Source organism: Pleurodeles waltl, chromosome 7, assembly GCF_031143425.1.
Source record: "Pleurodeles waltl isolate 20211129_DDA chromosome 7, aPleWal1.hap1.20221129, whole genome shotgun sequence".
Lineage (NCBI taxonomy): Eukaryota > Metazoa > Chordata > Amphibia > Caudata > Salamandridae > Pleurodeles > Pleurodeles waltl.
The window spans coordinates 739,503,534-739,519,422 of NC_090446.1; the positions used below are offsets into that span (position 1 = coordinate 739,503,534).

Consider the following 15,889-nt stretch of genomic DNA (forward strand, 5'->3'; position numbering starts at 1 on the left):
AGAGAAAGTAAAGACTGGACAATCATTTATTGAGTTTTTACTGTTGTGTGCCATCGAATAGTGATTACTCCCCCATCACCTCCCCTGAATAGGCCTTGGACTGCTCTGCTCTGCATAGGTACTATGAGACATTCAAATGCTACAATGGGGTTTTCAGTGAGGGTGTAATTGTGGATTTACTACTCTTTCAGCCCTCACATCCTGAACTAATAACTTAGTTTCCTTACAGTGGGGTGGATTTGTTCCATAAATTTGAAAGGGGCTGCCTCCAGCACACACACAAAGAACTTGAGCAGGAGAAGGGCAACATTTTACAGAAACCATATGCAGAACTGCTTTGCTGCTTGATCACAGGGTTACCAGAGTGACTCCAAGGTATAGTAGGACGGTTCTGTTCTAAGCTACAGGGACACTAAAAGCTCCCAAACAACACTGAACCCGCACCTGGAACCTAACAAAAGTGAGTCCTGCCCTACAAGTGGTGCTGTCCCTGTTGTGGATCATTGAAGATGATGCTAAAAGTGCCCAGCCGAAACTCAAAACTTGGGACTTAGAAAATGTTCAACTAAAAGTGGTCTGAGAGCTAACAGATGACTGCACCCCAGTCTGCCCAAGGTACATTGATGGTTGACCTGAGTTCGTAACAGCTTCGGCTACATTCTGCTCTGCAGCAGCAAATTCTGTCCAGTGGATCCTTTTTGGAAGGGTATGCAGCCTCATGGATCCCTCATCAGCTACAACCTGCAGCTTCATCTAACTGGAGATTTTTAACTTCCAGCAGCTCCCAACCACCGCAGCCCCCTATTTGGATAATACCATCAGCTTTCTGAGACCAGGCCCAATCCACCTCATATATTTTTTTAGAAACTGAGTTTCTGGTTGGCAGAGGTATGCACCCTGTCTAAGCAGAAACCACAATCCTAGTCAGGGTAAGTCACAAACACACTCTAATTTAACCTTTACTCAACCCCTGGCAGCTTGGGACAGAGCAGTCAGGCTTAACTTAAGAGGCAGTGTGTTAACTATTTGTGCAACACTTCAAAATGGTAAAATATTGAAAACACCACACAAAAAGATACCACACATAGGAAAATACAGTTTACTAAACAAAACAAGATCAAAATGACGAAAATCTATTCAGTAGAGCTTGAGATATGTTTTTTAAAGAATGAACGGAAATCTAGTGCATCAAAGCATAAAGTACCAGCCTGGGCTATCTGGTTGCGCTAGACCGGGTCAGATCTGAAATTTCAGGTCAAGGACAATGGAGCGCAGGTCAGATACAGGGACCATCGTGGGCCCACTGCAAAAGTACCTTGTTTGCATTGACATCAAATGAGATGTGAGGAGCTGAGGGGGGCAATGCATCATTGTCGATCCTTAGAATGTTGGCGATTTGTGAGTCCTGAGCAAAACAAAATCAGAGATGAGTTGGAAATGGGGGCGATGCAATATGCTTTGTTCCTAACAGCAGCAGTGCTCCATCAGCGTCTATGGAGATGTGCTGGTCCTGAGTGGAGCAAGGACATTGATGCTTTGACACTTTATAACCACTTCCAAGGATGCAGGACTGGATTGGCACCACTGGGAAGTGCAAGACTCGCAGTTGGCAGAGTCCAGGAGCTGTAGCAGATGAATTTGAAGTATTTTATGTCCCTGAGACTTCAATCTGGAGACAAGCCAGCAAGCCCTTGGAGTCACTTTAGCTCTGGGTTGGAGGGATGTAGGTCCAGTCCCTCTTACTCTCAGGCAAGGAGGGAAGCAGGTTAGCACAGCAGAGCAGGGGTCCAGCAAAGTAACAGCCCAACAGAATGGTAGACATGTCAGAAACACAGCAGCTCTTCTTTTTTGCAGAGTATCCACAGGTCCAGCAGTGCACTGAGTTGGTGTTGTCTGTGGTCCAGTACTTAAGCCCAGTGGTGCCTTTGAAGTGGAGGAGACTTCAAGGAGAGAGCTTTGAAGTGCACAGAGTCCCTGCCCTTCCTATCCTGGTTCCAGACTCACCACAGGGGGGTATACAGCTCTTTGTGTGGGAACAAGATACAGTCTATTCAGGTGTGCCAGCTCCTCACTCCCATCCTGCTCAAGAATGATGACCAGGATGTGGATGGCCCATCAGGCAAACTAAGCTCCCTTTGAGTGTTGCTGCCAAGAGGCAATGCACAATGCCCAGCTGTCACCCACCCTTGTGGTGTATTTAAAGACAGGAAAAGGGCACCAAATAGCTGAAGTAAGAAACTGACAACTTTCTAAAAGTGGCATTTCCATAATTACAAATTAAAATCTGCCCATCAGTTGTGATTTCAAATTGTGATTCCAGAGACACGGGATTTGGGGGTCCCTCCCCTTCCCAAATGGAAATTACATTTATAAAATGCAATAAGGTAATTTCATGGGAGAGCTAAGCCTTGCAGTAGAAAAAATTTAGTTTTTCATTACTAGGACATGTAAAACTTAAAAGTACATGTCCAACTTTTTAAATAAATTGCACCCTGTCCTTGGGCTGTCCAGGGCCTACTGTAGGGGGTGCCTCATATGTCTTAAACAGGAACTTGCCAGCTTGACGTGGCAGTTTCAAACAGCATACACAGGCTCTGCAATGGCAAGCTTGAGAAATGTTTAAAAGACACACGTGAGTGGCACAATCAGTGCTGCAGGCCTACTAGTTGCATTCAATTTACAGGTGCTGGGCATACATAGTGCACTTTACCAGGGACCTATAAGTAAATTAAATATACCAATTGTATATAAGTCAATGTTAGCATGTTTTAAGCAGATAGCACATGCACTTTAGCACTGGTCCTTAAGCTGCCAAAAATGAGGTCAGCCAAGCAGGAGGTTGGAAGGTAAAAATGTAAGGGAAACTGCATCAAGGATATCAGGTCTAATATATCCGATGTGAGTCTCATCGCAGTCAGCCACAACTTTGACATTGGCACGGTGACTAGAAGCCAGAGTTCCCCAATTTGTTTTTCTTTTAGATGCTATATATGACTAACATTTTTTAAAAATTCATTTATATGGTTTTACTGATTGGAGTCAATACATTTTGGTGTCAAATTATGTATTACATTTTACTCTATATTTCTAAATTGCTGTGGTATTTTTGTTGTGTTTTGTTTTCACTTTATTACTGGTTGTGTGCTTCATAAATACTTAACATTTGCCTCTAAGTTAAACCTGATTGCTTTTGTACCAAGCTACCAAGGGGTTAAGTACAGATTAATTTAGTGAGTTTTGTGGTTCACCCTGACAGAAATTAGGGTTGTTACTTGAAGAGTGTCTTCACCCCTCTGAATCCAAAAGCCAATTTCCTACAGATCCCAAAAGTTGAAGCAGGGATCTCTCTCTATAGTGTGCATGTCTCCGTCTTAGTGGGTTAGAGACTCACCTGTCAGTCGATAAATGGCTCCCTATTTTCTGCAAAATATTCATTATGCAGAACAATGCTGTAAATGTTTAGCAAGCATATATGTGACAACCGTTATAAATCAACACTTTTCATGTGAATGTGAAGAAGAGAAAATCTTTGCAGAACTTTCTATAGAGGTCTGGGATGGTTGCAAATAAGATGACTATGCAATGTCACCAAAAGCATGTCGTAGAGAAAAAGGATGACAAAAAGATATTTGAATTGATTCTGAAACCTGTTCTGTACAAATCTTCAGCTCTTCCAAATATTGTGATGCGCACAGTCAATCCGGTGCATTTTTTAAACAAAAGTACACTTACATAACACATTATTCCATACAAACCCATCAATATGCAAGATAACATCACAACATAAAGAAATTATTTTATTTAATATTTTATTATCAATTGTTTCCATGGGATGTCTCATTTTCTACTTCTTTTTTTTAAGTGTTTTATAGATCGGGAGAACCTATTGACTTTATCCACCTTTCACTTTTCCATCTTTTATTTTTCACTTTTTAATTTGTTTTTTGTTTGGTCCCATAGTGATCACTGTGGAGGTTTTCCACGAAATAAAGAACTTGATTGTGTATGATGCCGCAAAATGTCAATGAATCAACATCTCTTTTGTATCTAATCATTACCACTCTTGACGCCTCTTTTTATCCTGATAAAATGAAAGTCTGTGTTCCAAAAACATGTGTTGCCTATTGTTTAAGTTCTCATTTGTTTTTCAAGCTATTAGCTATTAAGGAGTACATTCTTTGTATTTATGGATACGCTCCCACTCAAGTCTCTCTGGCACAGATGTATCATCCTTATTTGCATTTGCAAACAGCATGATTTGCAGAATTTAACTATTTGTGAATGCAAAAATGCATTTTGATATGTATTAATCCCAAATTGCAAATACAAATTGATTCAATATATGGAAGAGGTGTGTTTAGGTCATCTCTTAAAAATACTGAATCGGAATGGTATATATTAAGGGAAACATCCGGAAACACAACTCCGGAACAAAGAAGTCATGAACAATGCATGCAGAACCACACTTGAGTGAACAACAACTTTGTTTTTCTGTGCCTTAACCACACATGTGCTGAACAACGCATATGCGTGGTTAAGGCACAGAGAAAAGGAGTCAGCATCGGGAGAGAACGCAGTCAGGATGTGTGGCTGGGGCAGGGTTGGTGGTAGTTTTTAGTGGTGGGGGTAGTTTGGTTTTTAGGGGCAGGGGTGGGGGGTCGGTAGTTCTGTTTTTTAAAAGTCAGGGTAGGGGAATGGGGTAGTTCTGGTTTTTAGGGGTCAGGGGTAGGGGGATGGGGTAGGTTTGTTTTTGGGGGTGGGGGGGTCGGGGTAGTTTTAGGGGCGGGGTGGTGGGTCGGTAGTTTTAGTTTTTGGGGGCGGGGTTGGGGTTGTTTTAGTTTTTAGTGGCAGGGGTGAGGGTCCGGGCTAGTTTTAGTTTTTTGGGGTGTGGTACTTCTGAGCATTAGGGCAGGTGGGGGTTGCATGCTGGAACCACGCATGCCGTCCCACATATGCCTTTAATAGGCATACTTTTACAATGAAAAATCGTTAAGGCATGAGTGGTATAGGCATGTGTGGTAACAACGCAGTTGTTGTTCCGACTGCGTTGTTTAGGCATGCGTGGTTCCAGGATTCATTGTTCCATTATACATTCATACATTAATGGTTTGCAACCAAATTCCATTTGCAAAACATTAATACTTTCCAGACTACAGAAGTCCAGTGGAAGTGCATTTGCAAGCGGGAAGAAGTCCCCAAGGGTCCTATTTCCCATTGTGAATTAAAAAAAAAATTTGTTTGTTTAAGAATTGGCAGTGGTGATGGGATCACTACCTTTTCTCAAACAACCAAAAAAAAAAAAGAAAAAATACTTTTCTTTTTAAACAAGTTCCCATTTCCTTTAAGGGAAACAGGCCATCATCCATGTGATGTCTGCAGTTCCTAATGGGTCGGAAATTGTGACCTACCTCATTAATATTCATGAGGCAGCTCGATTTCCTACCCCTAAGAATCATTATTTAAAAAATTAAATTGTCAGACATTATGAATTGCTATTTCCATATTGCGATTCTGTAACCCTGTCCTCTGTTTTTCTCATACCTCTGCTTCACAATCATGTGTTTTGGGTTACAATAACAAATAAACTTGTTCTTTTTACGCTGCTGATTTGAGTAGCAGTTTTGACAAAAAGATGATGTGAGTGAACCTACTGCTGGAAGAACATATTCATATTAGTTAACACCAAATCAGTTCTTCTATTACTTAGGCCCTGATCAAAGGTTCTGGGTTGATTTCTTATCCCTGTGCATACTCCTCGGAATTAGTGTGATATGTATCACAGACTTTTGTCTACAAGAGGTCCAACCTGAAATATGTCAGAGACGAAGGACAGAAAAAGGGCACAACATGTATAATTTGATATTTAAACCATGATTTACACACTAAAAATTACCACAGCTAGCAAATAAAGCACCCAGGAGTAATGCTAAATACTTCACTCTATTCCACACAATTTGTAATCATGGTTTTATTGTTTTGCTAAGGAAGAAATTAATTCAGAAAAGCCAGACACGTCATAAGGTGAAAATAAGTACCATCTGAGTTTAAATGGCACAGTCATATGAGCCCAGCTTTCTTCTACTTACCACAGGGTAAATCTTCCTGTAATGAACCCTTACCCTAGGTCTTCTCACACCCGTGTCACTTCTGACACAGGGCTGTGTGAATCTAACATGTATACTAAACTTTTGTTATTAAACGCAGGATGGATTATTATTAGGTATATATCACCTATTGCTACCAGTTCCTTAAAATATGCATAGAGTGGGCTTAGTGTCCTTCCAGACGAGCCGTCCTCTCAGTCTTCTCGTGCTTCTATCTGGCAGGTGCTCATTCTGGCTTCAAGGAAGTGCTTCCCATTGAATGCATGGAGAACTATTTTACATCTAAAATGTAAACGCAATCATCACAAAGTTTGTCACATTCAGTTCCTTGTCTCCTATATGTATTTCATGCTGAAGGGAATCATTTTTGCTTTCTTTTGGCAAAGCACTGGCAAAGACAACTTGTTTGAATTTAATGTGCTAAACTCCTTTTTTGAATAAACAGATGCAAATATAATTTGTGAATGCCTGTGTTTTATACATATTCGAACATTGAAGCCAGATCTACAGGCTTTTACTTTAAAAAAAAAGACAGGAAGATTTGAGTTTCTTATGAACTCTACAGTGCGGCTTCCAACAATGGTATTTTCAACTGTTTTTCATTTGCGTTTTCAGGAAACAATGATGGCAGGTCGAGTGATGAAGACAGTGAAAACACTTGTCACTTACAAACAAAAATGTGTGAAATTCACACATTGTGACACCAATAAATCCAGATTATAGTTGCACCATGCAATTCTGGCATCTCAAATACTGTGAACAAAGACTGATTAAAACGTGACATTTGTTGATGAGTAACAAAGCATCTGGATGTAAGCAGTACGAATTGCACAGACTCTCCACGGATGAGCGGGAAGAGAAACAGGAGGGCATGAAAGACTATAGAGAAAGAGGAGAAATAAACCGAGGGACCAAGACCAGCGATGTTCAAGAGCGAACACGTGTGGAGTAGGAGCTGAAATAGATCAGGAGTGCCAAAGCCACACCTCTTCAGCCGCCTGTGTTGCAACAGAGCATTACATTTAGCCACACCTTTTCACACCGTTTTCGACTTTCAGTGACGCATTCACAGGCTGATATACTGGTGTGCAACATAGCTTGTCCATTTGTCTTTTATTGCCACTACACAGCTCCCTTGTGTACCTGGCAAGGGCGAGCCTTTGCAAAGCTCCAAGAGGCCAAATAGCGGGTGAAGGGTGCACTAAACAGATACTCAGTGACCGAACCACACGAACAGTAGATACCGGGCAAGGAGTCGAAGAGTAAAGTGAGCCTGCTCTTACCTGTGCACTAGCTGCTTGCGACTGACGCATATTGCGGTCTGGTAGTCATGCGTCACGCATACTTTATGGAGGCTGCATTTCACGTTGAGGCACGGGTCTTTAGAAGGATCGAGAGCTGTATAGGACAAGCAAAGCAACAATGTTAGAAATATACCATTATCAAGTAAAGTATTTTCGACAGATACAGATGTTTTGAGTTAAGAAATTAAATCTGCGTGTGCTTATCCTGGCGAATCTTCATCAGAGGCAACAACCATTGCTCCAGGAAAACAATTCTGTCTGACTTTGCAGCTGTGCAGATATTTTACATATTCCAGCCCTTAAGATACTGAACGAGTTCTCTGTGCATTTCAAAACATTATAATCCACTTTTATTTTTATGCATGGCAGCTTTTTAGAAGGAATTGCTTTTGGATGATTGCAGTTTAGAGAAAGTAGTTTCTTCCAGTGACTCACAAGAAATATATACCCTATGATGAAATATGCTGTGCCCCAGAGGAAATATCTTCAAATGCTAGACTTCAGAACTCGGGCCCACATTATGAAGATATGTTTGCCTTTTAATGGGTACGCACCAAGATGCTCCTATTTCCATAATATCAGAAGTTTTAGCAGACGTGTTAAAAGTATAGTTATAATTTTAACTTTTATTACCAGTCGACCACATGAGGCATCTAAACGTCTTCAAAATGAAAGGCTTGCCATGATGAATTAGTAATTAGCAACAGAAAATGAACGTGAAATAACCTTATTTCCCATCCCAAAATTAGCCGGTTATATCTGCACTACATCGGAATACAGGGGTGTCATTCTACTGTCGTTCTTGCGCTAATTTCAAGAATGACATAGCAGTTGTAAAACGCTGTAAAACTATTATTAAAAAAGTGTCTAAGTTTTCCGTGCATCCTAGATATGAATAAAGCCCCACTGATCCGGTAAGGTTTATTCTACACTGGGTCTTTGGAAACACTTCTTTCCTTTCAGAAACAGACACCATGAAGCAGGGTAAGATTCAAGAGATCTGACGAAGTTAAAACCGTTATTTATTGGCAACCTCACACGTGCATTTAATACCAAGCTCAGGTAAGGCAAAAACATTAGGGCTCGACATTTAACTTACGGTAAATGCAACGTTTTCCATTGGAAGACCAAAAAAAAGACCATTCTATGCCACCGGACCCAAGCAGACGTTGTTAATGGAATCAAATCATTATGGTCTGATCCAAGCTCCCCATTACGAACCCATCGAGAAAGGACTTTGTAGTAGTATTTACAAAAATATCTGACTAATAAACGGTTCAGCTGGTGCACATCTATCTATACATAAACAAACCCCCCTCGGCATCTGTTTCTCAGCTATTCATATCCTTGATTAGGTGCAAATCAGTTGAGAGAACTCCTCTCTAAACAGGAACACTTACACATTAAAACATTACATCAGTATTGTTACTTGCAGCAGCGGCTGCAGCAGATCTCAAGGGGATGGACGGACAGACAGACAGGGGACAATAAATAACCAAAAAAATGAATAATAAAACATTAAAAAAAAAATACCTATCCTGATGGCCACCACACACTCCTCTTCTGATGGTGTCCCAGCAGGTCCAGGGACACCAGCACAGGCACCCCACTAAATCCTAGTGCTGCTCTCATGCTACACATAGCATGAGATCAGTGCCAGGACTGGTCTGAGCAGCTTGCCAGGTTGGAGAAACATAAGTGCACATATCAGTTTGGCTGGCCTATGATGGCGCTTAGTGCACTCACTCCACTCCACCTCCCATTGGCCCAGCCCTGTCCCTCCATTCACAAGCTGGCTCAGTTGAGACAGTAGCGGAAAAATAAAACTAAATATTGTTTTATTTTTCAGCTGCTGGGTCTTAGCCATTGGGATGATGCTCCGTCATTGAAAAGGAGCCGCCTCTGGTTGCTTGTACACTAATCGTTATGTTCTGTTTACACAAATTCTAACCAAAGTTATTTTATATGTTAAGTACAAAAAACACATTTTCCAATAGTTTCTATGTCTCCTCCAGCCGATACACAGTATTCAGGTAATATCTCCACAACTTCCTCAAGGGTATAATATTTTCACAGCCCTCCATATTCTAATCTCTTTAAATAATCTTATATATATATATACATATATATGCAAAAAAGTTATATCTGAAATACTATTGATCAAAATGTATGGTTGCAAAAAGCGGTTTCATACTTTATTCATGGCATAAATTGATGCATCATAGAGTGATTTTGTATCTTCATTGTAAAGTGTATAAATATTTTTGGCAGAATTTGTACAAACAGAACCTAATGATTAGTGTGTAAGCAACATTGATGTATCGTATAGTTTTTGCCAGCATGGATACATATAAGATTGGCTATGATATAGATCTTCAATTGTAATTGAAATGCTCCTCAAAAAGTGTCTGGGCTTCTATCCTGAAGCAATATGATTGTGCAAAATTCCTCTGTCTTCTGAACAGTCCCTCCCAAAATCTCCCCCCACGGGTCTGGAGCAGGTGGATCACCATCACTGCACTACACTGTGACTGATGGCCCTTTCGGCCCCTAATAGGGACTCTGACACACCTGAAGATGAGGGTCCACTCCTCATCCTCACTGGCCCCCAACCCTTTACCCATCTCCTACCAAATTGCCCGCAGGGATCTCAGAAGAGACACCAGGAGTATCATTTAATCTGTAGCACACTCTTCACCACACATTTCTGAAATTCCTCAAGGGAGAAGAAAATGTGCCATGTCTTTTTCTAGAGACCCAAGGCACACTGCCGTTCTCCAGGGCTTGATCGAAGTTCACCAATTGCTCATTGAGGTATTCCAACTTACTTTCCCCAGCAGTGACTGTATTAAAGGATGTTAGCAAGGTCGTTGCTGGTAAGAAGTGCATCTTCCTCATCTTGCACCCTAATAGCCTTCAAAACTGTGAGTCCCTTTGTACTATACTCCCGCTCAGCACTATTTCTGTTCTTAAGAGTCATACCATTGAACCTGTGGTTTTCAGCGAACTCCCCACAGATGTGACCAGAGGAACTGAAGAAAAGCAGGGAGAGTCTGTCAAGGCAAATTACTTAGCGTAGCAGAACATAAGAGACATTCAATAAAATTATAAATTAAGGAACAGGGAAGAGGGTGGGGCAGGGATTGTGATGTTCCTTCATACTGAGGCTGATGCACCAGCATAGAATGCAAACCTCTTGTATGCAAGATAACTTCATCCACTGAGTTCCTTCTGTGACATTCTCTTGGCCAACTAGAACAGCTGAAATCCTACTGTGCTAGTTCACATCACACCAATGGTCTCATCACCTACTCTCGGTCTGGCCTCTAACATGTAGGCGCTTCCTGACAGACTTAAACAATAGTCCCTACTGCACTGCCAGCAGTCAGGCAGAAGGAGCCATTCTGGAGGCTTTCTAGAGAGACCAGCAGGAACTCAGACTCTTCACCAATAGGAGTGTCATCTACTGAGTGAACAAGGGGAGGGGCATCGCATCCATTTTCCTCACTTACATTAGAGTTCATGGCACCGTTTCTTCACCACTGTTAAAAAAGTTATTTGATGATACAAAGCTACATTTTAGTACAGGGAAGCTTGGAAACCCAATTTTGAAAGCTGCGTCAAATTTCCAGTCTAGATACGGCATCATATGACAAGTGAGTTCTCCGTTCAGTGTGGTTTCACAACTAGCCCAGCAGCTGAAACTCCAGATTTTCTAGTGGGCTTTGTTTAGTGTGTTGCCCTATCCCCGAGCTACGCATGCTCCTTTTTCCTCCACTTTATAGTGAGTTTGCTCCGTGCATTAGTCAAAAGACGGGTTTGATTTAAAATTCTCACATGCACCACATTTGTAGAATGTTCAACGGAATGAGAAGAAACGGTTTCACAACTGCCTTTTGCATTGCTTGCCTTGTTATCTACTGGCAGCAGCGCCATGGTGGGCTTTTCTAGAGGGCGTCTCAAGAAGCTCCCATGGAACTCACCCGCCGAGCAGTTCTGCCTATTGTTTGCATATACAGGTGGATGCCCATTACAGTTCTAAAAAGAGAAGATTTAGCACATATTCTTCATATGTTACTGCACTTCAATAGACAGGAACTGGCCTTGGTAACCTTGAAGCAGTAAATCAGTGCATTAAGGACTGGGTAAATATAATGGGTGTAAGTTTGCCTTACAATGGAGTGACTCGTATCTACTCACCTCAAGAAAACACGCCTAACTTTAGAAAGCTGGATTCTAATGAACGGTGTCATGTGAGAACCACAGGGATCTGGCCTAAACCCATGATGTTTAACATCTAAATGAATCTATAAACACAGGCTTTAGATCAATTGCACTTTTCAATGTGTAACAGCATTGCCTAAATTCATGACTGATTGAAGATTGACAAAAGAAGAAATACAGCATTAATACGCTTCTTTACCACTTACAATGTAGGATGAGAGAGAAAACTTTCTTTACTGAAATAGAGTAAAAATAGAGATCATAGTAGATTGAATGGGTACAGAACTAGAGATGCTCTTACTCAATTGACATTACAATCATAAGTATGGGCATGCGCACATTTCAGAACATGAAAGCAGAGTTATATTCAATGCAGACCTTAGGTTTAAACTTCCAAATTAATTCCTCATCAAGGATGTTAACTTTTAGTCAGCCATGTTCAGGAAGTCCTCTCCTCCTTCAAAAGGGATTATCAAGTCGGATAGATAGGAACACTTTAATGGAAGTTGAACTAAACCCTCAAAACGCTACACAGGTTAAAAACAGGCAGTTAGATTGATTATTAATCTACGGAGAGGTGAGATAATCTAATATCAGCCCTGAAAGCAAATAATGGACTTTCTAAAAAGTCAAGGATCACATTGAAAACACTCTTCAACACAAGCCTAAGGTCAAGTGAACCAGGGGTCCTGTGGACATACCATTATTTCCATCTTGCTTCCATCTCAGCCAGAAACAACTGATTGGCTAACTCAAAAGTGATGCACCAACCCACATTCAAGGTAAAACAACAAAGAGGCATGGCCGGGGGATACAGAGCTCCTTATTTTAGAAATACTCTGAACTCATGTCTCAGGACATACAGTCAGAAAAGGTGAGTTGACCTTCTTCATAGAAAATGCTCCTCAAATTTATGCAAATATAACAGATATCGTTTCTACTCTAGCTACATTATAAAAATACTTATATTAAGGCAAGAAAAACCTAGCCAGATCTTAATCCTTACATGAACTATAATTTGATTACACTTGTGAACATATTTTTCCAAAAAAACATGAGACATCTGTCATGGGAAGGTAAGACAAACCATTTCCCTAAATAAAAAAGAAACATGCCGACATTGAAGATAAGTGTTATGTGAAATATTCGCTTAATGCCACGAATGCAGGAAAATGGTCAAGACAACTGCTCAATGCTACAATGGGTCTGGAAAGAAGGAGATATTGCACTCGCCTGATATTTCAAGGTGACTTTCAGCCATCCAAGAACTAGATGCTGCACTCATTGTAACATGCAATTAGAAACTGACATATGAATTGATATTTATTTCATGAGTACTGCTACAAGGGTGATGCTTCGGAACATGGATCCACAGTTATAAACGGCTGCTTATAAGATTTCTGAACGTGTTATAGCTACTGATGAGATAGTGGAAGAGCTTCTTCACCAAGACAGTGTATGGAAGAACTTGACACATCCTGAGAAAATTAACGCATTGAATTTATTAATGTTCTTGAATTTCATCTGTTTTAAAGATCTTTCAAAACATTCGAAATGTTCCCAAATGGTTGTAAACTAGATTCATTTGGGGAACAACTTTACATGCTTACTTTCCGATGATTAGAAATTCATTTACAGTAGAAGCAATACAAAATGAAAATAGCTGACTCTAATGAGCTCTCTTACTTTGGGCCAGCCACTAACATATTTACAATGATTGAATGCAAATGAGCGTCCAGTGTGCACCGTGAATAGCAGCCCATAAACAGCTTCCTACTTATGAAGCACGTCTCCCACTGTGTCTTGTGTTACCAGGCATGTCGCAAATGGAAGCCTGTAACTCTTGGCACAGGTCCACATGCCTGCTCTGACAAAGGGTCTAGATTTGTTAATGCAGAATAAAAATACCTTCAGTGGGTCAAGTATGTGTCAATGCATCTGAGACAAGTCCTAAACACCACTCCCCCATGACAGCATGTGTCTACGCAATTAATGAACCACTGCAAGAAACATTTGGTTTATTACTTAGTCTTTTAACAAACAGGGCCTGAAACAAACAAATCCTAAACCTCAACAGGAGTAATCTAATAACCAAAGATTAGCACCTATTTAATACTAATTTGATCTAAAAGGGATCCACGTCAGTGGTGCTGGAAAAATACTCAGGATGGGGGGGTGAAGCCCTCAATGTTATATCATTGAACTCATTGGGATTCAGAAAATTCCAAGCATCAAAAAAACGACAAGTGTAGCGATTGAACCACACCCATTCAGCAAGAGAGTGGTAAGGCTTTGGAATGTATCTAGTGCTACATTCTGGATTACGCTGCAAATGTATAACGAAAGCCTGGTGTGATAACGCACTGTCATACACAGACAGCACATTTGTCCACTAAATTCGCACGCATATGCAGTTGTACAGATAAAACTACACATAGTGCACAAGCAACAATGCGTGGCAATCGGGTTTCAGCAAATACTTGCCATTTGGGCATCACTATAGAAAGTATATTGATTTGGTTTGATCCTATTAGAATGTTGTTTCCATCAAGAATCAGAATTACAAAAAAGCTGCTTCACCTGAGCTTTTGTAACTGCTGATATATTTTAAAGTATTGCTACAGTTCATTTTACCAGTATTTATATTTTGTTGTGTGTTGGAAAAACATGGGATCTTACAGTCTTTCCTTACACGCTTCCTGTGCCCCGTAAGGTTGTCACATGGTTCACGTCATAATATTCTCTAAATTTTCAGTCAGAGAAAGAAAAGTGAACACCAATCTTTATTTTAAAAGAATAGGCAGCCGTTTATCAGAAGACCAACTTCACATTTACTCACTGTCTTTGAAAGCACAGCAAATGTGACAAGATAAAACCACTTATAGTCATCTTTACTACCCATTCACTATCCAATTACAGTATTTTGATTTTGAGGGTGCCGCAATGCCCCCACACCGCTACTTTCAACATCTGTGATGCAAGTACTCTAAATAATGCTTCAATGGTAGACCAACAGTGAAGCAACTTCAGCAGGTACATGTTAAAGGCTGTCCTGCTTGGAGCAGTTGGCACAAAATAACAGAGTTTCAGTGGGTCCTTGAATAACTAGGAGCCTTATTTAGAGTTTGGAGGCTAGACTACTCCATATAAACATGATAAATATCCCATCTGCAAAAATCAAATACAAACTTTATAATTCACTTAAAATATGACGGCCAGACATCCACCAAACTTATTCTATCTACCAAACTCTAAATAAGGGTCTACGTATTATGGTAAAAGTCTTGACTGGTGCCACCTGCTACTTTTACCTGACCCATTATTTTATGATTGACCTGAAATCAAGGCTAGTCACTTGTCCACCACTCTTAGTGGTTATGTTATATTTTATAGGGACTTTTTAACTCACATTTCCTTAATACAATTTTGAGCATTTTTCTATTGTGTTTTTTCTCCTTCTATTTGCCTCTGAAATAACAAACAATTTGCACACTTTTAGCCATAACAAGCTATAAAAGAGATACTTATCAATGGAAGGAGGAAATGTAGAACAGGAGGTGCCGTGTACAATGCAGCATCAGAGGCACATTCAACTAGGGAGATATATATCCAGCTACTGCTGATTAACAGCCTTGAATGCGTGAATGAAAACCATACTGGGACACATTCCGGGAGTACGTCTTTGGTGCTTACTTCTTTCACTAAGAGTGTTTCAGAGTGCTGACATATTGTCAGATCAGTAGATAGAATCATCAAGAGAGTATGATTCACCCAGGATCAAACACTTTGTTAAGGCAGTAGATACATCACAGCAGAATACTGTTTCTTGCTCCAAAGAATGTACATTTACTACTATATTGCATACTGGGAAAAATGACATAAGACCATATACTTCTTCCCTTACCCAGATAATATCCAGTCCATTTTTAACCACATGCCTGCTAGCAGCTTTTACATTGAGTCAACATATTCACAGTCTGGACTAAAGGGGAGGAAACGAATATGTTTAAAAAGTGATTGACCAAGAGCATACAATTTGGCCAAATGGGAGTCAGAGATTACAACCATGTCTCCTTGTTATATGTTTACAAATAGTCAAAGAGACAACAACTGGGGTAGCAGGGATTCTAGTGACAACGTCAGGGGACTCTATGTCTTGATGTTAAAAAGTAATTTGACACAATGGTGTGGTATCTTTTCTGACTTCTAACATGCATGGATTATGTGTTCAAACATTATAAGATGGGCTAGGTAGGG

At 40.4% G+C, this 15,889-nt stretch overlaps 1 protein-coding gene across 1 annotated transcript in view; it reads right to left on the minus strand.

The window, feature by feature from the left end:
• SPOCK1 (SPARC (osteonectin), cwcv and kazal like domains proteoglycan 1) overlaps positions 1 to 15,889 on the minus strand; it is a 1,898,920-nt gene that overhangs the window by 879,490 nt on the left and 1,003,541 nt on the right. Inside the window, exon 4 of the mRNA XM_069199218.1 lies at positions 7,388 to 7,502. Coding sequence (XP_069055319.1) covers positions 7,388 to 7,502 — 115 coding nt within the window. The remainder of the gene's footprint in view (positions 1 to 7,387; positions 7,503 to 15,889) is intronic.